At 34.4% G+C, this 21,428-nt stretch overlaps 1 protein-coding gene across 2 annotated transcripts; it reads right to left on the bottom strand.

The window, feature by feature from the left end:
- Positions 1 to 16,362: 16,362 nt before the first annotated feature.
- Positions 16,363 to 21,072, bottom strand: LOC110662047 (protein SUPPRESSOR OF GENE SILENCING 3). 2 transcript variants are annotated; one of them, XM_021820915.2, is made up of 8 exons: positions 20,914 to 21,047; positions 20,747 to 20,835; positions 19,856 to 19,903; positions 18,205 to 19,257; positions 17,741 to 18,035; positions 17,285 to 17,529; positions 16,783 to 16,940; positions 16,363 to 16,667 (listed from the first exon to the last, which is right to left on the bottom strand). In XM_021820915.2, the coding sequence occupies exons 4-8, from the start codon at positions 19,237 to 19,239 to the stop codon at positions 16,439 to 16,441; spliced, it is 1,962 nt and encodes a 653-aa protein (XP_021676607.1). In that variant the 5' UTR covers positions 19,240 to 19,257; positions 19,856 to 19,903; positions 20,747 to 20,835; positions 20,914 to 21,047; the 3' UTR covers positions 16,363 to 16,438. The 2 variants fall into 2 exon arrangements, with proteins under 2 accessions (XP_021676607.1, XP_021676606.1); XM_021820914.2 differs by lacking the exon at positions 20,747 to 20,835 and having other exon boundaries at positions 20,914 to 21,072.
- Positions 21,073 to 21,428: the final 356 nt, after the last annotated feature.

The raw sequence follows: 21,428 nt of genomic DNA, 5'->3' as shown, positions 1-21,428 counted from the left end.
CCTAAAACTGCCAGAACCAGTTTGGTGCCCAGAAATCTGGGTTAAGTCCAATCCGGTAGCCATGATTCAATTGGCTATAACTTGAGCTACAAAACTCCAAATGGAGTGATTCAAAAACGAGAATAAAGTTAAGACATTAAGGGACAATTTCTGTGAAGAAAACTTAGCCAAATTCTAACATAAAAATGACCAATGGAACAGTGCAACATAAGATACCAAAACTGAAAATTTGCAATTTTGCCTAAAAGACCTAAGTTTTGAGAAAATAACCAAAACCAACAAAATTGGTGACCAAAATGTGGTATGTGGGTGAAGTTGGAGTTCCCATACCTATTAAGCCTTATTCAAGTCAATAAATTGACTTGAATAGTACCATGAATAGCAACCTCAACATGAAATTGCAAAAATGTAAGTTTAAAAATATTGAAATTAGTTATTGGAATTGTTATGAAGTAAAGATACTGAGACACTATAAATTTTGTGTTTCAGCTGAAAAAGACTCGAAAAGTCTGAGAGACTGAGTCAAGGCTGGGAGTTTCGACAGAAGTGTGTCCCTGATGCTTATGTGGATATGAAGTTACAAGAATTCCTGAGTTTGAAACAAGGGGATAGAACAATAGCAGAGTATGAACGGGACTTTTCAAGGCTAAGCCACTATGCTGGAAGCTTAGTCTCCACCCCCAGAGACAAATGTAAGAGGTTTGAGTCCGGGTTAAAGCCAAATCTGAGGATGCAAGTTGTGGGATTCAAACAGCAGAATTTTTCTTAGCTGATTTCACAAGCCCTGGAACTGGAAAGGATAGAATCAGAAGGGGCAGTGAAGAAGGGTACACAAGAGAAAGAGAAGACTGAAAAGACTACTGGTCAAGCACCTGAAAGTGGTTCAGGGAAGAGGAAACAGTCTAGAGGATCTAATTCTCGCAGATCTGGCAGAGGCAGATTCTCTAGCCAAAGACCACCCCGATCAGGTCAACAGACCCAACAAGTGTCTCAAGGATCTTTATCAGTCTGACAGTGTGAAACTTGTGGTAGAACACACGGTGGGGTGTGTTTCAAGGCCATAGGTGCATGCTATAACTGTGGAGGGAGCAGACATTTTGTTAAGGATTGTACTAGTCTGCGCTGATCTGGACCTTCTGCTACATTTGAGGGATCAGCCCAAGTCTCTGCACCTAGAGGGTCACAGCCAGCAGGTAGAGGTAGAGGCAGAGGTAGGGGTCCTGGTAACACTCTTGGAAGTCAAAGCACTGTTAACCAGCCAGTACCTAGTGGCGCACCAGTCAGAGTGTATACCATGCGTCAAAGGGAGGAGGCTGAAACATCAGACATAGTAGCTGGTATTTTCTCCATCCTTAACCAAGATGTATATGTGTTGTTTGATCCTGGCTCCACACATTCATATGTCAGTGCTAGTGTGATGTATTCTGCTGCTATTCAGTGTGTACCAATGGATTATGATGTGCTAGTAACTAGTCCATTAGGCCAGGAGGTCAGGGTAAATAGACTATATAGGGACTGTCCTTTGGTGATCCAAGGACACACTTTTCTATCTAATTTGATTGAAATGCCCTTCAGAGATTATGACATTATCTTGGGCATGGATTGGTTAGCCAGGCATCATGCCATGATTGACTATAGACTGAAGACAATCACTTTTAGTCTCCCTCAGTATGGTGATGTAATAATACATGGGGAGAGGCAGTTATTGCTGTCAAACATCATTTCAGTTGCATTGGCTAGAAAAATGATTAGGAAGGGGTGTGAGGCGTACTTGGCACATTTGATAGACACCCAAGTGGGTAGTCCAACATTGAGAGACATCCCTACGGTATGTGACTTTCCGGATGTATTTCCTGATGATTTGCCAGGATTACCTCCAGAAAGGGAAGTGCAGTTTGAAATTGATGTTATGCCTGGTGTGGATCCAATCTCTATAACACGATATAGAATGGCACCTGCAGAATTGAAAGAGTTGAAAGTGCAATTGCAAGAGCTCTTGACAAGGGCTTTATCTGCCCTAGTATGTCACCTTGGGGAGCACTAGTATTGTTTGTAAAGAAGAAGGATGGAACTCTCCAATTATGCATTGACTATCGACAGTTGAATAAGGTGACAATAAAGAACAGAGACCCATTGCCCCGCATTGATGACTTGTTTGATCAGTTGGGGGGTGCAGCTGTGTTCTCCAAAATTGACCTGAGATCAGGTTATTATCAGTTGAAAGTACAAGAGCAGAGTATTTCTAAAACTGCCTTTAGAACCTGCTGTGGCCATAATGAGTTCTTGGTCATGCCATTCGGGTTAACTAATGCTCTGACTATTTTTATGGATCTGATAAACACTATCTTTAGACCATACCTTGATTAGTTTGTTGTGGTATTCATAGATGATATATTGGTCTATTCGAGGAGTGCAGAAGAGCATGATAGACATCTGCGCATTGTACTGCAAACTTTGAGGGAGAAACAGCTATACACCAAATTGCCGAAGTGTTAATTTTCGCTGGAAGAAATATCTTTCTTGGGGCATGTAATATCAGTAGAGGGCATCAAGGTAGATCCAAGTAAGATAAAAGTTGTCCTTAATTGGAGACCACCCAGAAATATCATAGAGATTCACAGTTTTCTAGGGTTAACTGGATACTACTGCCGTTTTGTGAAAGGATTCTCCATGTTGGCATCTCCATTGACCAAGCTACTTAGGAAAGATGTGAAATTTCAGTGGACGGACAAATGCCAATAGAGTTTTGATGAATTGAAGAGGTGTTTGACTGAGGCTCCAGTCCTAACTTTACCTATACTGGGTAAAGAATATACAGTTTATAGTGATGCTTCTCACAATGGGTTAGGCTATGTATTGATGCAAGATCGAAATGTCATTGCCTATGCATCACGTCAGCTAAAACCGCTTGAGAGAAACTATTCGACCCATGACTTGGAGCTTGCAGCTATAGTATTTGCTCTTAAGATCTGGAAACACTATTTGTATGGGGAGAAATGCTACATCTACATAGATCATAAGAGTTTGAAGTATCTGGGCACTCAGAAGGAGTTAAGTTTGAGACAGAGGAGATGGTTAGAGTTGATAAAAGACTATGATTGTCTGATAGACTATCAGCCAGGGAAAGCTAATGTGGTGGCTGACGCCTTAAGTCGCAAGACTATGGTAAGTCTACTGGTTACTGCTTTGTCTATGGTACATGAGTTGAGGTCATTACATGCCAGCTTAGAGATTAATAATGAGGGGCAAATAGCAGTTGCATGGCATGTACAGCCAGTGTTGATTGATCAGATCAGAATGGCTACTCAGAATGATCAGAAGTATCAGAAGCTATTAGAAGAAGTCCGGCAAGGCAAGAAACCAGAATTCTCAATAAGAGATGATGGTCTATTGCTACACCAGGGCAGAATGTGTGTTCCTAATGATGTTAATTTGAGGCAGATCATTTTGAAAGAAGCACATGAGTCTCCTTTGCCATGCATCTTGGCGGTACAAAAATGTATATAGGGCTAAAGGAGCATTACTGATGGATGGATATGAAAAGAGATATGGCCGAATTTGTTTCCAAATGCCTAACTTGTCAGCAAGTGAAGGTAGAGCATCAAGTACCAACTGGGTTGTTACATCCACTTCCAGTACCAGAATGGAAATGGGAGAGAATAATAATGGATTTTGTGATGGGACTTCCAAGGACACAGAAGAGTCATGATGCAGTATGGGTCATTATTGATAGACTGACCAAGTCTGCTCATTTTCTGCCAGTCCGGATGGACTACAGTTTAGAAAGATTGGCCAAGTTGTACATTGATGAGATTATGAGACTGCATGGAGTGCCAGTATCCATCGCATCTGACAGAGATCCTAGGTTCACTTCTAGATTCTGGGGTAGTCTTCAGAGAGCCCTAAGAACTAGATTGAACTTTAGTACTGCATTCCACCCACAGATAGATGGCCAATTTGAGAGGGTAATTCAGATCTTGGAGGACATACTACGGGCTTGTGTGATTGAGTTTGAGGGCAGTTGGGACACGCACTTACCTTTGATTGAGTTTGCTTATAACAACAGCTACAAATCAAGCATTGGGATGCCTCCATATGAAGCTTTGTATGGCAGAAAATGCAGAAATCCCCTATGTTGGGATGAAGTAGGTGAAAGGAAGATGATTGGGCACAAAATTGTTCAGCAGACTGAGAAAAAAATCAGGGTGATCAGTGATTGACTTAAGACTGCATCAGATAGTCAGAAGTCCTATGTATCTGAAGAGAAGGGATATTGAATATACAGTGGGTGACAAAGTATTCCTCAAGGTTTCCCCTTGGAAGAGGATTATGAGATTTGGCAGGAAGGGAAAACTGAGTCCTCATTTCATTGGGCCATATGAGGTTCTGGAAAGAGTGGGTCCTTTGGCATATCATTTGGCACTATCTCCAGAGTTAGAAAAGATACATAATGTCTTCCATGTGTCTATGTTGAGGAGGTATCGATCAGACCCATCTCATGTACTACTAGTAGAGGAAATTGAAGTGAATCCAGACCTCACATATGAGGAAGAACCCATAGAGATTCTGACTTATAAGGTAAAGCAGCTACAGAACAAGCAGATACCGTTAGTGAAAGTGCTGTGGAACCATCATTCGAGCTAATAAGCTACTTGGGAACGAGAGGAGGACATGAGGAGACAGCACCCATAGCTTTTCAAAGAGTGATACCAGGTAAAATTTAGAGACGAAATTTATTTTAAGGGGGGGAGAATTGTAACACCCCTATTTACATAGCCTGGTATATTTCACTATTCCGGTGACCGGTGTCGGTCCGGACAACTGAGAGGATTAGAACCATACTTAAGACAACTAGATAAGCCCTGAACACAAATAATTAGTAATTGCCAATTAGTTAAGTAAGAAAAATAAAACATAAAAAGTTAAATGAGCCGAGAGTCACAGCGATGGGTGACCTTCTCGAGAAGGATTACGAAGTCGATTTAAACTCAAATTTCGAACCGTAAAATGTGACGCCACGGTCCTTAGGACTATTGCGAACACAGTGGAAAAGAAAAAATCACGAAAAAGAATTGTTAAGCTAGTCGAATAATTAGGTCAGAAAACCAAAAGAAATATTGAATTAATTGAAAATTGGGTTGAACCGACGAGGGGCAATTTGGTCAATTGATCACAAGAGCTTATTCTTAACCTAACTGTCAAATAAAATCAGAGAAAAGAAAAATTTGGAATCGGAAATTAAATTAAAAAACTAGTGAAAAAATAAATTAAAAAAAAAAGGAAAATGAAAAAGGTGAAAACAGATGACATCATGCATGACATCATGCATGATGCCATAAATATTATAATTAAAATTTATTTAATTAAAATTTGTGGTCTTCCTAAAGATATAAAAGAAAAGAAAAAAAAAATCAAAAGTCTTGTTCATTACCGTCCCTCTCACTCTCACCCTCTCCCTCTCAAAATCCTCCATTAGAGCTCTTTTGTGAGCTTGAAGAAACTAAATTTCAACCATAGAAATTGCAAGTTCCATAATTAAAGTTTGTTTGGGCAACTAGAAAACAAAAGTTAAGGAGAAAGAAAGAAGAAAGGAAGGAGTTGAAGAGGAAGAAAATTCTGCAATTCAAGGTTAGTGAGTTCACTTTAAATTTTTAATTTAATTAAAGTATTTATAGCATGAAGAACTTGGAAATATACTTAAAATGAAATGAAAATAATTATTGGAGGACTAGAAGTAAATTTGGCCAGCTAGGGTTTGATGGGTGTATACATGTGTTTTGATTGAATTAAAAGTGTAGGTAAGTTTGTATGAGTGTGGAAGTGATATTGGTATGCTTAGAATTAATTAAGTGTAGCAAATTGGTGAATTAGGGTTTGGCAGCTAGGGTTGGAAGACAAAAATGTGAGAATGTATTAAAAGGTGTGTTTGACTTGGTTTGAGGTGAGAAATGGTCATTTGTGACCAATTGGAGTATGTTAGAAGTGTTGAAACCAAATGCAAATTTGGATTGCTTAGGGTCATGCTGCAGGCAGCAGGACCAAGGTCCCTTTCAGGGACCAAAACTGAAAATTTACAAGTCCAATTGGTGAAAAGCCAATTGAGAATGAAAATAGACACAAAATAGAACATTTTTTATTTAGGAATCATGCCTAGAAAGTGACCATAGCATAGTGAACAAATTGACCAAATCCGAAATTGGCAATCTGACCTATACAAAAATGACTAAATAAACAGTGTTTGTTCATTTGGCCATAACTTGGGCTAGAAAGGTCTAAATGACCTAAAATTTTACCAGTGGAAAGTTGAGATATAGACCTAAAACTTTCATGAAGAATACAAACACAAATTATGCCCTTAACCAAGTCATTTAGCCACCCAAATTTGGTGACCTAAAACTGCCAGAACCAGTTTGGTGCCCAGAAATCTGGGTTAAGTCCAATCCGGTAGCCATAATTCAATTAGCGATAACTTGAGCTACAAAACTCCAAATGGAGTGATTCAAAAGAAGAATAAAGTTAAGACATTAAGGGACAATTTCTATGAAGAAAACTTAGCCAAATTCTAACAGAAAAATGGCCAATGGAATAGTGCAACATAAGATACCAAAACTGAAAATTTGCAATTTTGCCTAAAAGACCTAAGTTTTGAGAAAACAACCAAAACCAACAAAATTAGTGACCAAAATATGGTATGTGGGTGAAGTTGGAGTTCCCATACCTATTAAGCCTTAGAAAGTCAATAAATTGACTTAAATAGTACCATAAATAGTAACCTCAACATGAAATTGCAAGATTGTAAGTTTAAACATATTGGAATTAGTTATTGGAATTGTTATGAAGTAAAGATACTGAGACACTATAAATTTTGTGTTTCAGCTGAAAAAGACTCAGAAAGTCTGAGAGACTGAGTCAAGGCCTAGAGGTGACTCACGTCAGGTTTGTGTACAATAAACCCTATTTCAGCATTTTATCCTTAAAAAATTGATTTAGTATGCATTATGAGTTTAAGAACTTTTGTGTTGCCACTTTGTGATGAAATTGTAACTTTGGAAATTAATTTGATTTTTGTATGCAATATTTGAATAAAATGTTTGAAATGGATTTCTTATTCACACTTAGCATAACAGTGCCTTATTATTCCTCCTCCATTTATGGGGTTGAGATCGATTATTTTCCTTACTCTCTGGTTTACCAGTTGAGGTTGTAGATCAGATGAGTACTCATTAGCTAGCTAGCCACCTCCCTCATTGATTTTGATTAGTGGGGTTGTAGATTACTTTGTCGTGGTGTACAACATGGCATTGATCGGAAATTTTCTGTCATGGCTTAAATTGTGTATGAATTGGCAACGCTGTGTTTATTAAATTATTTGACCAAAATTTTGCTATAATGATATTTGATAATTTGTGAAATGTAATTGTGCAATATTTAAATTGTGTTTTGTCAATGAATATTTTATGTATTGTATTTCAAATTTTTATTGTGCACCACTGAATATTTTTATACTCAGCGATAGCTTAATTTTGCTGTCACAGATAAGGGTAAGAAAAAAGTAGCAGAGTAAGCTGCTAGATTGGCAAGAACTTCTTTGATCACTTTTGTACGGGTATTTATTTATACCCTTGTAGTTAATTGATGTAAATATTTTAATGTTTTATGTATCAATGTAAAGTTGAGCAGTTGTATAATAAATTGTAATAATATTATTTTTGTATTTTATATTTGTAAATTAAACTTGTGAATATAAATTAGCTTTATTGAATGAAATGATAAAATATTTTGAGATGACAAACTTGGATTGAATTGTGGAATTATTTTGAAGTGGTTTGATTTGAGAATTTTGAGTTGATTTGGGTTGGGAGTTATGGAAAAATTTATTGGAAGTATTTTTCTCAGGTATTTGAAAAACTGTTTTCTCAAAATACAGACAGCACTCTGCCGAAATTTTTATAAAATTTGCGGAAAAATAAAATGGGACAAAAAATTTAAGTAGTTTTAAAACTTCAAATAAATGATTTTAATTCCTACCAAAATGCTCACTACTTCCAAAATGTAAGAAAATGGTTTTAAAATCCCTTGTAGTATACTTAATGAATTATCGATAGGTGAAGTTCGGTAGTTTATTAGGTATTCTACGGGATCATGTCATGCCTTACAGAGGGTTAAGGTGTGACACTTCCATAAGACATGACATGATCCCGTAATATGCCTAATGAATTACCGAACTCCGTCTACTGATAATCCATTAAATATACTATAAGTGTAACACCCCTTATCTAGTCCACAGTGTAGCCGAACAAGGAATATCACATTCTGTGCTGAAGCATCTTATCTTGTCTTGTCTTATTCATCATTAGCTTTAATGTCCTTATATTTTAATTCAATCATTTCAATTCATATCTCATCATGCCTTCATTCACTCATATAAATTTCCCATAATCATTCTTCTAGAAATCATCTCATTTCATGAGTTTAAGTACATAAGTTACATAACTTATACAATCTCAAAATTAATTACAAACTTCCCTATTTACAATGCTAAAAATGAATACATATATATGATATCCATAGGCCCTACCAAAATGAACAGTTCGGTTGACCACTTTCCTACTGCAGATCTGATCACTACTAGGGTCCTTCTCCAGTACCTACATGTGGAAAACCAACACACCAAGCATATTGCTTAGTGATACAATAATATAATGAAAATAAACTAAATAAATATAAGTACATATTTCATATGTATAATACCACAATAGAAATACATTTTATGATTTATGAGTGTTTTACAATTTATTGGTCTTTTCACTTATTTGTATGATATTCAATCAAATTAATTCATTTCATTACCCAAGCAAACTATAACAGACTATTAAAACTGGAAGCAAGGGAGTATACTAGTTAGACACCCCATGTGCCTATCATGTATACATCTATTAGGCATAAAGCCGGCAGGCAGGCATGAAGCCAGTAAAATCATGTAGGGCATAAAGTCAACGAGCAGGCATAAAATCCAGAAGAATAATCATGTTAGGCATATATTGCCTTTCAATGATCATCCATGAGATAGGCTAAAAAGCCATGGGCAACTGCATCTGTAGTCCCTAATTGACATGTTAATCGATCCAACTCATACATATAAGTCTAGGCATACAAGGGCAAATTTAATGTCCTTATGTGTTCATAAATTTCAAAATCTTATCACTTGTGTTATTCATGCTTCATAGCATTAGTACACTATTCATAGTGGGAACATAAGTCCCAATGACATGTTCATGTAGTTGATGTGATCATTAAACCATTTACATTAAATTATTTTCACATTTCAAGTCGTTTGGGAAAGATTCAAGAATTTCCAGAATTGGGGTTATAATTTTTCCTAGCAATTTGGCCAAGATGCAAACTCTATTGGGCCACACTTCCTTCATGGAAGTTGTTCCTTTATGTCTTAACTTTATTTCCCTTTTTAAATCATTCAATTTGGAGTTTTTTAGCTCTAGATATGGTCAAATTTATAAACATTGTTCACGCACTCAATTCTGCAGGTCTCTTGCTTCCAGAATTTCTACCAAGTCTTGCATCCTAAATCCGAGCATCTTAGGCTAAATTTTTTATTCAAGTTCCTAAAATAAAGTTTTAGATCCTTGTCTTAGGTTTCCCAATTAATTTGATTCACCTCGATTGGAGTTTTCTAGTAGAAGTTATGACCTATTAAGTATTCGGAGCTCATAAGGCAGTCTGCTGGATTCTAGAATTTCCAACATTATTACCCTATTTTGTCCTAACAATTTTACTGAGTTGCCCTAAGATCTGGGTGTTGGTCAAAAGAGGAAAGTTTTAGTTCTATGTCTTATGAGAATTTTGGCTTTAGAATTACTAAATTTAGAGTTTTGTAGCTTAATTTATATCATTTTTCGTAAAACTGGTCAGGAACTCAATTATACAAAATTTCCAGATTTGGTTCTAGTGCAAGATAGGTTTGCTAACCCAATTTTGTCCAGCAATTTGGTTAAGTTCATAATTTAGCCTTAAGTCCCTCATATGAAATGTTCTCCTATGTCTTAGGTTTCCATGCATTCAAGAATCAAGTCAATTGGAGTTTCCTAGACTGCGTTATGATAATTTAAAATTACTGTTCACTTGGCTAATTTTGTTACTGTTCAGAATTGCCATTTCGGATTTAAGGTTGGATTAGGATAACCTATGGTCATTTCCTAGGTAGGCTTCCTTCATGAAAAGTGTGGCATTATGTCTTAGGTTTCATCTCCAATTAGCCTCACACCAATTAGAGCTATGTAACTCTATTTATGCTCATCCAATGCTACTGGACTTAGGGTTCCAGAATTCAACATATTGACCAACCTCTAAATTCATTAATTTCACTCAACAACCAACTTTATTTCATACTCAACATACATAATTTGGCCAATATTTGGCATCAAAAACATTAATTACACTTCATGACATCAAAACCCTAATTCTCCCAAAATTTCCAAAACCTTAATTTCACAATTCCTAAATTCATGCTAACCCAACATAAATTTCAAGCATATACTTCATTTCTCACTAAGATTCATGCTTAATTTCATAAAAATATCAAAATCCTTAAATTTCCTAGGTTGACCAAAATTCCATACCTCTCTTCATGCATGATTTCTTTCATTTTATTTGCAATTTCAACCCATTTCAACTTGGTATCAAGATTTAAAGAAAGGAGAAGTCAAGTTTAAGCACTAACCTCAATTGGGTAATTTTCTTCAAGCTTCCAATCTTCAATTTCTTCTCTTCTTTTCACTACTAATCACTAAATCAAGATCCAAATTCAAGTTTATGTGTTGGTGGTTATGGGAGATATGGAGAGGAAGTCAAGAAATTGGAGAAAGAAGAAGCAAAAATGGTAGGGGAGTGGAAGGAGAGAGCTTCGGCAAAAGGGAGAGAAGGGAAGAGAAGATGGCTTTTGTTTTTATGATTTTTGTCTTATGGTTTTATATTTATCCACCTTTTAAATTAGGTCATCATTTGGTCATGCTTATATCATAATTCTAATTAAGTTTTCATTTCTTTCTTTTTTTTTTCTTTTGACTGCACATTTCTATTTAAATTTTCATCAAAATTTCTTCATAATTTATTACATTAATTTCACTTAATTTAATTGATATTTTTTGTCAAAAGTCAACTCTATGGGGGAATTGACCAAAATGCCCTTCATCGAGTTATGGTCAATCTTTTTCATTCATATCGATATTTTCCATAACCTAATAGTTACTTGATTTTTATTCTACTTATTTTCAATTATTTTTCATCTTATTTTTAGTCCTCAAACTGGCTTTGAATAGTGCTATTCACTAACAGAAATGGTACTATTCAGAGCTCAAGAAATTTGGGGCATTACAACAAGGGATTTTGAAAAATCCAAATTCATTTTCTAATGTAAAATTGTTAATAAAAGGGTTATTAGTGACTTTAAGACCAATAAAGTACCATGAAATTTATTAAGAAGAAGAATTAAGTATTTTTAAAATGTTAAGAAATTTGATGAAAAATCGGCGTGGTGACGGCTAAAAACTCAATTATCCAGAAATTTAAAGCCTATTGAATAAAACCTGTAGCAATATATATCTTGATCACAAATAATCATCAAATCAATGATTCATCAAATCCACATTTCGTTAAGACTTTTCTTCATTCACAATCAAAAGAAATAAGTTTTTATAAATTTACATTCATTTGAAGTTAACAAAATAATATTATATTAACTTTGTACAACTGCTCAAATGATTCTTACATGTACATATAGTTCATATTTACATCCAAAAAAATTTCAAAAAGGTATCCTAGAAGTATACTCTGCTGGTACAATAAGATAGTATCTATTACTCTCACTCTGCGGTCTTTTCTTTTTCTTTACCTGCGACAGCATAAGAAAACTCTCACTCTGCGGTCTTTTCTTTTTTTTTACTGTGACAGCATAAGAAAAAGCTATCTCTAAGTATATAACTCAGTAGTGCACAACTATCAAATTTTTAAATCCATCATAAAACATAGTTTATCAAACTATAATAAGTATTGGAGATGTTCAAATTTCCATAAAATATGAAAACAATAATAATATTCTCAATCATCAGTAAATCATCACTCACAATTTATTTATTTGATTAACACATTTATTAAAACAATTTAAATCATTTGTGTTACCAACATCACACAGTTTATGCCATGACACAAAATTTCACGATCAATATCACGTTATACAGCACGATAAAGCTATCTCAACCCCATAGCCATTACTATTGGGGGAAGTAAGGATAGCTAGCAAATATGAATGCATTCATCCCATCTCAACCTCAACTGGTAAGCCAGAGAGAGAATGTAACATAATCAATCTCAACCCTATTAACTGTTATTAATGAGGGAACAATCAAAGTTTGCCATGCCAACTGTGGTTTCAAAATAATTTAAAACAAATTCCTTTCAAATAACAATATTTCAAATCATCATAATTCAACATATAAGATTAGCAACACATTAATTTCACAAAGCAGTTCTAAAACATATTCAATCCGGCTACCCCCTTGCTACAATAAAATCAATGGCCAAACGTTCACCTTTTCAACACAATAATACATTCTTTTCAACATTCAAAATATTCTCAAAACAATGTAAACATTTCTCAAATATAAAATAAATTCACATTAGTTTCATTTGCAATTTAAAACACAAGAGAAATTCAAGTTGTGCACAAACCTTATCTTCATCTCCTTACTTTGCCTTAATTCTTCCTTTACTCCAAGGTTCTCTTCTCCACTGAAAATACACAATTTCAAAAATTTTTAATACTTATTCTAACTTCTACTAGTAGCTAATCTATTAAATTCCTATTGAATCCCTAAGATAGCTACACGTTCTAACCGTTCCCAACTGCAGGGCAGCAATTGAATGTCTTTAGAACTCAATTTTAACTTAGTTCCAATCATAATTTATCAAAGTGATCTTCATGAAAGTTGTTCCTCTATGTCTTAGCTTTAATTACCATTTTGAATCATTTAACTATGAGGTCTAGGTCACTAGTTATGGTCAAAATACTAGATACTATTCTGGGTGCCTTATCCTGCAGTTTCAAGTTTTCTAGATTTTCATCTTAAACTTGCATTCAACATCCGAGCACTTTTATACCCAGAATTTATACCAAGTCTCTGCATCAAAGTGTTAGGCCTTTGTCTTAAGTTTTCAAATTATTTTATAGCACCTCGATTAGATATGTACAAAGGAAGATATGTCCCGTTAACCACACGAAGGTCATATGGTAGAATTGCTGAGTTATAGGAATTTCAATTTTTAAGTTCTGATTTACTTTAACATTTCAACCACTTTGCCCTTACATCTAGGTCTAGGTCTTGTAGTTCTATGTCTTATGTGTATTATGCCTTTGGAATTATCAAATTTGCATTTGTGTAGCTCAAGTTATTATCATTTTACCAAAATTGTTCAGGTAACAAAATTTCAAGTTTCAGGACTATTCTAGAATCTGGATAGATTTCTGGACTCAATTTTCCTAGCTAATTTGGATAGGTTACAGTCATAATTTGACTTCATAGTCTTTATATTAATTGTTCCCCTATATCTCAGGATTACACAGGTTTAAGAATTACTCAATTTGGAGTTTTGTAGAGTGAGTTATGCTCAATTAAATACGTACTGTTTATTTGATTAGTTTTCCTAATTTTAGGTTTGCATTACCGGATTCTAGCCCTAATTGAGGTATCTTTCAGCCATTTTCAGGTCAAGTGTTCTACATGAAAGTTTTAGCATTTTGTCTTAGGTTTCATTTCCCATTGGTTTCACATCATTTGGAGTTATGTAGATCAAGTTATGAGCAAATAACCTCAATGGACTCAAGCTGTCTAGAATTCAACACTTAGGGTACCACATCAATTTACTTTCTTCACTAATTCATTATTGTTTCTCACCAAGTGCATATCCAACAGTCATAATATAGCCATATTAACATTAATTAAGCTCCATACCATAAAAAACCTAATTGCGTAAAGAAACTCTAACTTCCATCTTCCAATTCAATCAATTCAAGTTAATAATCATGTTTACTACTTCATATCAAGCCTAAGAATTAAACTTAATTACATCAAAATACAAAACCCTTAACTCCTACCATCATGACCAAATCTTCCCTTCTTCATATCATACCCAATTTCAAGAAAATTTCCATCAAAACTTTCAAAATAAAACTTGAAATCTATAAATTCATAAGTTATTAAGCATGAATCTTAACTTACATCAATTGGCTAGCTATCTATCTTCACAATCTTTCCAAATTCCTTAGAACTTTTGCTTCCTTTCTTCAATTCAAGTTCAATTCAATGATTTCTTACGATTTTCTATGGAATTTATGGAAGATTCTTGGGTTTTGGAAGCTTGAGTTGATCAACAATGGAGGAAAGAGAGAGAGGGAGGGGACGGCCAAAACAAAGAAAAGGGGAAGATGATGAGAGGATTATGTATTTAAATAAGATTTTAATTTTCCATAAGTAATTTTTGTCTTATTATAAAAATATCTAAATTATTTATAATTATAACAATTCAATAATTTCACCTATGTCTCCATTTAATTTTTCATACTCCTTTCCATTCATTAAATCCTATTCTAGTACATTAATCTCACTCATTTTAATTGACATTTAGGTCAAAAGTCAACTCTTCAAATGAATTGATCAAAATGCCCTTCATTGGGTTATATTCCATCTCTTTCAATAATACCGATTAAGTACATAACCTGATGGTCACTTCAATTTTTATTCTACTTATTTCAATTAATTTTCATCTCATTTTTTGTTCTCAAGTTGACTTTGAATAATCCTATTCACATATCAAAATTATTACTATTCAGAACTCGAAACTTTCAGAATGTTACACCTTTCAAATTTTAGAAAAAATTAAATAAATCTTTCAAATTTTAAAAATAAAACAAATAATCTCTTTTATTATTTTGAGAACAAATAAACCCTTTAATTTTAAAAATATATTAAAAAAAATTAAAATATAATTTACTTTCAATATAAATCTAATCAAAGTTATGTACACATATTTTTTAATGTATAGAGTCCTCATCAGCAATCATTCATATCTAATTTGTAATATTTTGGTAAATATCTTCTACATCCTGAAAGTAGATGGATAAGTTGTTTTTTACTAACTAATTCCAAAAATTTATATATGGATTCATCATATTTATCACAATTTCTTTAAAAAAACTTTTTGAATCATTTGATAAAAAATAATTTATTAATCTTCTATAAGATGTAAATATCCATTGAGATATTGAAAATTAGATATACAGAATTGCTAATGAACACATGCCCATTAGACAATAATTGTGCATAACTCTATTTATATTAGATACAAATTATAATTCAATCTTATTTATTTATTTTTAAAAGTTAAAAAGCTATTTATCTCCAAAAACTTATTTTATTTATTTTTTTAAATTTAAAAGACTTATTTATTTTTATTTTAAAAATTAAAAAAATTTAATTAAATTTCGAAACCTTTCAAGAACTTGCGTAACTAGCATTTTGCCCCTTTTTTTAATGAACTTTTGAAGCGTTTTGAGTTGGTAATTTTAAATTTTCAATGTGACTTTAAAAAAAAAGGATAGCCATGTTCAGTGTTCTTGAAATTTTTTTAAAGTTATTAATTTTACTTTAATTACAAATAGTAAATAATTTTTAAAATTTACAATTTTAATAATTTTTAATTATTAAAAATTATATTTTATTATATCGAGACTAATTTAAATTTAAATGCAATTTATTAAACTAAAAATAAAATTAAATTAGACTTGCACAAACTTGATTCCATTTCATTTGAATAATTATTAACAAAATTTAACAATTTATTCAATGAAACTCAAAAACTACTTTTTTTAGATAAATTATTGTACAAACAACTTTAAATTTTAATATATATTATCCATTAAAACATATTTAAAGAAACGTTATTTTGTCCCCCTTAAATTAATAAAAATCTCAAGAGATGACTTAAGAGATGAATATTTATGTTAAATAATCTTATTTTCATAAAAACAAAAAATTACTTCTATATGTCAAATATCTACCCCGACCATCAAACTAAATCCAAGGATTTCCGACGAAAGAACATGTAAAAATGTCAAAACAAAACAAAACATAAGAAAACGCCTATAAAATTCCTAGTATCAATCAAACCCAAAGCTCATAGCTGGGTAAACATTGAAAGTAATAAAGAGAGCAGCCAGCTTACTCCCAAACTAAAATTTTAAGAAATCTTCAAGCATGCATGCACATGAAGCAAAGTCTATACCGACTCAAATGACTAGAAACTGGCTTTTGGCCTTCATATATTTTTCCTACTCTTTGGTGGTTGTATCTCAGAAAAAAGTAAAATATCAAACATTGTTACATCCTTGTTTGGTATGCGAGTTTGGAGTGTACTTCTCCATCAAGGACGTCAGTTCAGCATCAAACTCCTTTTCTAACGCAAACTCTTCTTCCCAGTGCCTCCTCTTCATTGCGGCAAACTTCTCCTCATGTGCTTTAATAAGCCCATCTCTCTCAGCTACATACTCTTTCATCTCTCTGTCCTGAAATTGTATAAATTTCTCCATTTCTTCCACCCTACACTCCGTAAATGGAACATATATATTGCCAATGAAACAGCAGTCATCAAGTTGACTTTAAGAAATGGAATCTATTTTCTACACTACTACTAACTGTTCAAACCAATACATACCTGCGCCTATAATCCTCAGTATTAGAAGGACTGGAACTTAGCTGCTTTGCTTTCTCCCTTTCTTTCTGTTGTAGATTCTCAAAATCCTCTTCCTTTGCATCCCTTGCTTCATGGATAAGTTTGAGTTGGTCCTTGAAGAATTGCTCTTGGAAATCCAACTTCATAAATCATTAGAGTTGGTCAAAAGAAAATTAGACGGAATTGTCAGCAGCATGCTTTAAAATAAATAAATATATAAATAAAACACACACACTAAAGCAAAGAAAATTCAATGCAGGCTTTGAAATAAGCATTCATAGATACTTAAGCTGAAAAGACACCAAGTAGTTGTTTTCAGGGTTCTCCCCCTCCATTCTAATTTTCCTTTTCAGGAACGAACATAAGCATCAAGGGCTTTCCTAACAGGCCACATGCACACAACATTCTCTAGCAAAAGTCAGCTGAAAAGCATAGTAATTAGTTTCTGCTTATGAGATGAGATGTATTTCGTAAGTAGTTTTACCTCTTCCTGGCTCTGTTCATGGTGCATCTGGGTTCTCTGCCTTACAATGCGGTTTTCCTCCGTAGTCTTGCGCAGCTTATCAGACACTATTTCAAGAGATTCCTCAAGAGTCTTGGTCTTCCTTTGTTCTTTAGCAACCCGGCTCTTCAACCAAATAAGTTGCTGGTTATCCTCACTCATTTGATTGATTTGGCGCACTACCATTTCTTGGTACGACCTCATCTCATATTTCAGCTTTGACCTCCCTAATCAAAATAACAGCATGTCAACTCATTGTTATTATATAAGATAAATCATATTTTTGTCATCCTTTTGGTGGCTGTGGAAAAGAAGAGGGGGAGAGGATAATCAGCAAATACCAACTATATGAAAAAATAGTTACAAACCAATTTTATGTGTACACACACACACACACACACACAGGGAGAGAGAGAGAGAGAGAGAGAGAGAGAGAACCTTGTGAATGCTGATTGAAGATGTCCAAGTCTTCCTTGACTGCCATGTAACCATAGAGTTGGCGCTTACCACCAGAATGGAACAAGACTGGACCATGATCCCAAGCATTTCTATCAGTTCCCTGTTCAGCAAAATGTTTGTGCAGACGTTCAGCTTCCAAATAACCTCTTGCAGAGCTCTCAAAAATCAGAATGCTCATCCCACGATGTCCCTGTGGACCATATGAGTGCCTAGCCTTTACAGCAGCATACCCATTGAAATAATCAATAAGCTCTTGATTGCCCATTCCCTTCCACTACAATCCAATTTAACACACAGAAGAGTTAGTAAGTACTAAGAAATCTGGCAGAGCAGAAAAACTCTAACTTCATAAAAAAAATAAATAAAATAAATAAAAAAATAAAAAAAACCTGAATAATGAACCTTACAAAATTTAATTACCAAAAATAAAAAGAAAGAGATACCTTGTCATTCTCATCCAGTTCAAGCCTTGTATTCATAATGATAACCATAGGAGGCCAAACTATTTCATGGTCTTTTTCCTCATCTTTTAAACCTTTCCATTTTCCAAATACTTCACCAGCTGGAATAACTGAAGTTCCCCTCCTACGCAACTCCTCCTCCAAAAGTTCTGCAAGCTCTCTATGAAGCTTCACCCTTTTTGATCCTTTTGTTTTTGCATGTGTCATTAGGGGCTGCAGGCCTCTGTACCAGTCAATGGCACCAGGACCACCTTGGCATGCTGGACAGTGCCACTGTCTTGCTGGTTCATTGATTTGCTCAACAGTCAAACTGTCTAAACTCTCAAAAAATTTCTTGAACCATCTGCTATTCTTGCGAGTCTCATGACTCTTTTGGCTAGCATCTGAGTCAAAGTCTTCACTAAGAAGCTCATCATCTGTATCTTCCATGGCATCATCGTCCTCATCATCATCTTCATCATCATCATCATTTTCTTTGTTAACCTCAGTATCTTCATCTCTTTTCTGATCATCTTCTGAACCATTTGGAGCAGTTGCACAAGCTCTAGACTTCCAATTCCATCCATGCTCCAGAGGTGGGGGAATTACTGGTTGTGGAGCACTGTTATTGTTCTCAGAGCCCCAATTGGATGATTGAGGCCTGGTATTTCCTCTGCCAGCAGGCTTCTTAGAATCAAAAGCCTGAGTTGGCCATGCATTTGCAGACATCCTACCTGAACCACCATTATTTCGCATGCCTAGCTTTTGTACCACATCCGGATGTCCCCATGCTTTAGAAATAGAATTCTGAGAACCCCAGGATTTTGCAGCACTGCTTCCAGCTCTGTTCTTAGACTTCCGTGATATAACCTCCCATTCTCCATCATCTTCTGCAGAATCCAAACTAATGCCTACTACACCTTGACCCAACCGCTCAACCTTAGGACTAGAGATTTCTGATGCATTTTCCCCCCCAGATGACGCATTATTACAAGTACCAGCAGTTGAAGTCCTTCCAACCCCTCCTCTTGAACTCATCTTTGCAACCAATGTGGGCTGAATCATTGTTTTAATTGAAAATATTGATCAGATTTTCCAGAATTAACATTCGATGAAACAAAGGGGAAGATAAACAGAAAAAAAAAATAAGGCACTAAAAACTAGCCAGCTAAAGTACTCAATGCAAGCCCAAGGGTTAGCTCAGTTGGCATGTGAGTTTGCTCCCTGCCTTGTTGATCATGGTTCAACTCCTGGGGCCAACACCCAGGAGGTGATTCCTAAATGCTCATCAAGGCCAACTAATTAATGGGCCGCATAACAAACTCAACTCAACTCAACTAAGCCTTTATCCCAAAAATTTGGGGTCGGCTGGGCCGCATAACAAAACAGAGAAGAAAATCATGCATTTTTTTATCATAAAATGAACAGAGTTTTACTACTTTAATATTAAAAAAACCACTAAATGCAGTCCACTCCTGACTCCTCTGATAATGCAATATTAATATAATCCAACTGAAGCTGCCAACTAATTGAAACCGATATTATTCTCCAGACCAAGCATGCATTTCATGTATAAGATTTACTATGCTCTCTGTCAGATGCCTAAATAACATACAGGATTATATCATAACACTGAAAAGGTCATGTAAGTTACCTGCTTCGCTTACTTTTTGAACGTCACAACATTTTGAGGAATTAGTACCTGATCCGCAAAGCATCCATAAATAGTTAATAGTTGTTTCATAAAGAGCCATCACGTCATTAATGAGGCAGAAAATCATAGAAAAGTGTTTCAACATAAATAAAAAATGTTCCAGATTTTATCGAAGTTTCTCGATTAACAGGGTGGAAGTATATGAAAAATTATAATGAATTAATAACAAGTGAAAAATAATAATAAATAGCTTGCACACTGCTTACACTTCCCCTACATACACCACACAAAAGCTAGCATATAATTAGGAGAAAGATTAATGCAATAGAACAGCAAAACATAATTGAAAACAGTTAAGCATTTGCAGTTATTCGTACCCCACAGAAATGTTGAGAAACTAAACTGGGGAGAACAGTAGAAATCCATAGTATCACTTACGAAAAAAAAAAATCAATGCCAAATTTACTTGAACAGTAAATTATATTTGAGAGAGAGATGTTTGTTCCTTAGGTACCACTTTTCTTAACAGAGCAAACACAGAAAAGAAAAGAAAATAAATGTAAGAATTCATAACAAAGAAAATAAAGAAACGTAGAAACGAACGACTCTAATGCTCAAGAAGCCCCCCGCTTGGTGTTCTTTACGGTAAGGGTATACAGTTCCTCCAACATCATCTGCATTTTCCGCTGTTCAGAACTTAGACTAAGAAAAAATGACACCCAATATAATCAATAGCCACCACAAATACTACCAAATGTCATCTAATCTTCATGCGCAACAAAATAGAGAGATCTATTTTTCCAGAAATACCAAAAATTAGCAAAATAAATAACCTAAAATCATCAAATTTATACTATAATAAAAACAAACAAAAACCAAATGCAGACGCACAACAAACCAAAAAAGGGCTTCGATGCTAAAATCTCTGGCTGTAAAGGCTGTTAGAAAGAGAGCTGGAGAGAGAAGTAGAAGGAGGTTCTCTAGAGAGAGATGAGTGTCAGAAATTAGGAGAAATGAGCGTAGCAACCGATCGTCAATGTAAATGGGGCAAACTATACCTGAAAAAGATGGACTTCACGTTCAAGGTGAAATCCGCCACCGATGCCAGCACACGCGCCGGTTAGTCGTCTAGAGTGCTAGTGAGAGTGAGAGTGAAGAAAGAGAACTTGCGTAGAAGGAAATCAAGACACGAGTCATTAATGTATTAAATGGAGTCCGGACTGCAAAATTTTATTAAATCCGATTTTGTAACATAAGTTCTATCTTTTCCCCTGGGTCGAGAATGAATAACGGGAATTTCTATAATTATTGTATTTAAAATAAAGTAAATTTATTTTTTTAATAGCCAAATATAATTGGTATGTGACACGTGATATTGTTAATTAAAATTATAAATATAAAATTAAATTTATTTACTATAATAAGTCATTTACTAACTGTAATAGGTAATTTATTAAATATGAGAAATATTAAAATAATTAAAAGTGTAAAAATTAAATAAATTCATATATTTTACTGAAAATAATTTTATAAATATATTGTAACTTAAATTGTAAAATTACTTAGATTATTA

This window comes from Hevea brasiliensis, chromosome 7, assembly GCF_030052815.1.
Source record: "Hevea brasiliensis isolate MT/VB/25A 57/8 chromosome 7, ASM3005281v1, whole genome shotgun sequence".
Classification (NCBI taxonomy): Eukaryota; Viridiplantae; Streptophyta; class Magnoliopsida; order Malpighiales; family Euphorbiaceae; genus Hevea; species Hevea brasiliensis.
This window is presented reverse-complemented; position numbering and strand designations above follow the sequence as displayed.

What these genes read in the sequence shown, in the direction of transcription:
- LOC110662047 (XM_021820914.2), bottom strand. Translation starts at nt 19,239, where the DNA reads ATGAGTTCAAGAGGAGGGGTTGGAAGGACTTCAACTGCTGGTACTTGT. An exon ending in AACTGGATGAGAATGACAAG is followed by an intron (nt 18,036 to 18,204) that starts GTATCTCTTTCT and finishes ATTGGATTGTAG; the next exon opens with TGGAAGGGAATGGGCAATCA. An exon ending in ACTGAGGATTATAGGCGCAG is followed by an intron (nt 16,668 to 16,782) that starts GTATGTATTGGT and finishes TACGGAGTGTAG; the next exon opens with GGTGGAAGAAATGGAGAAAT.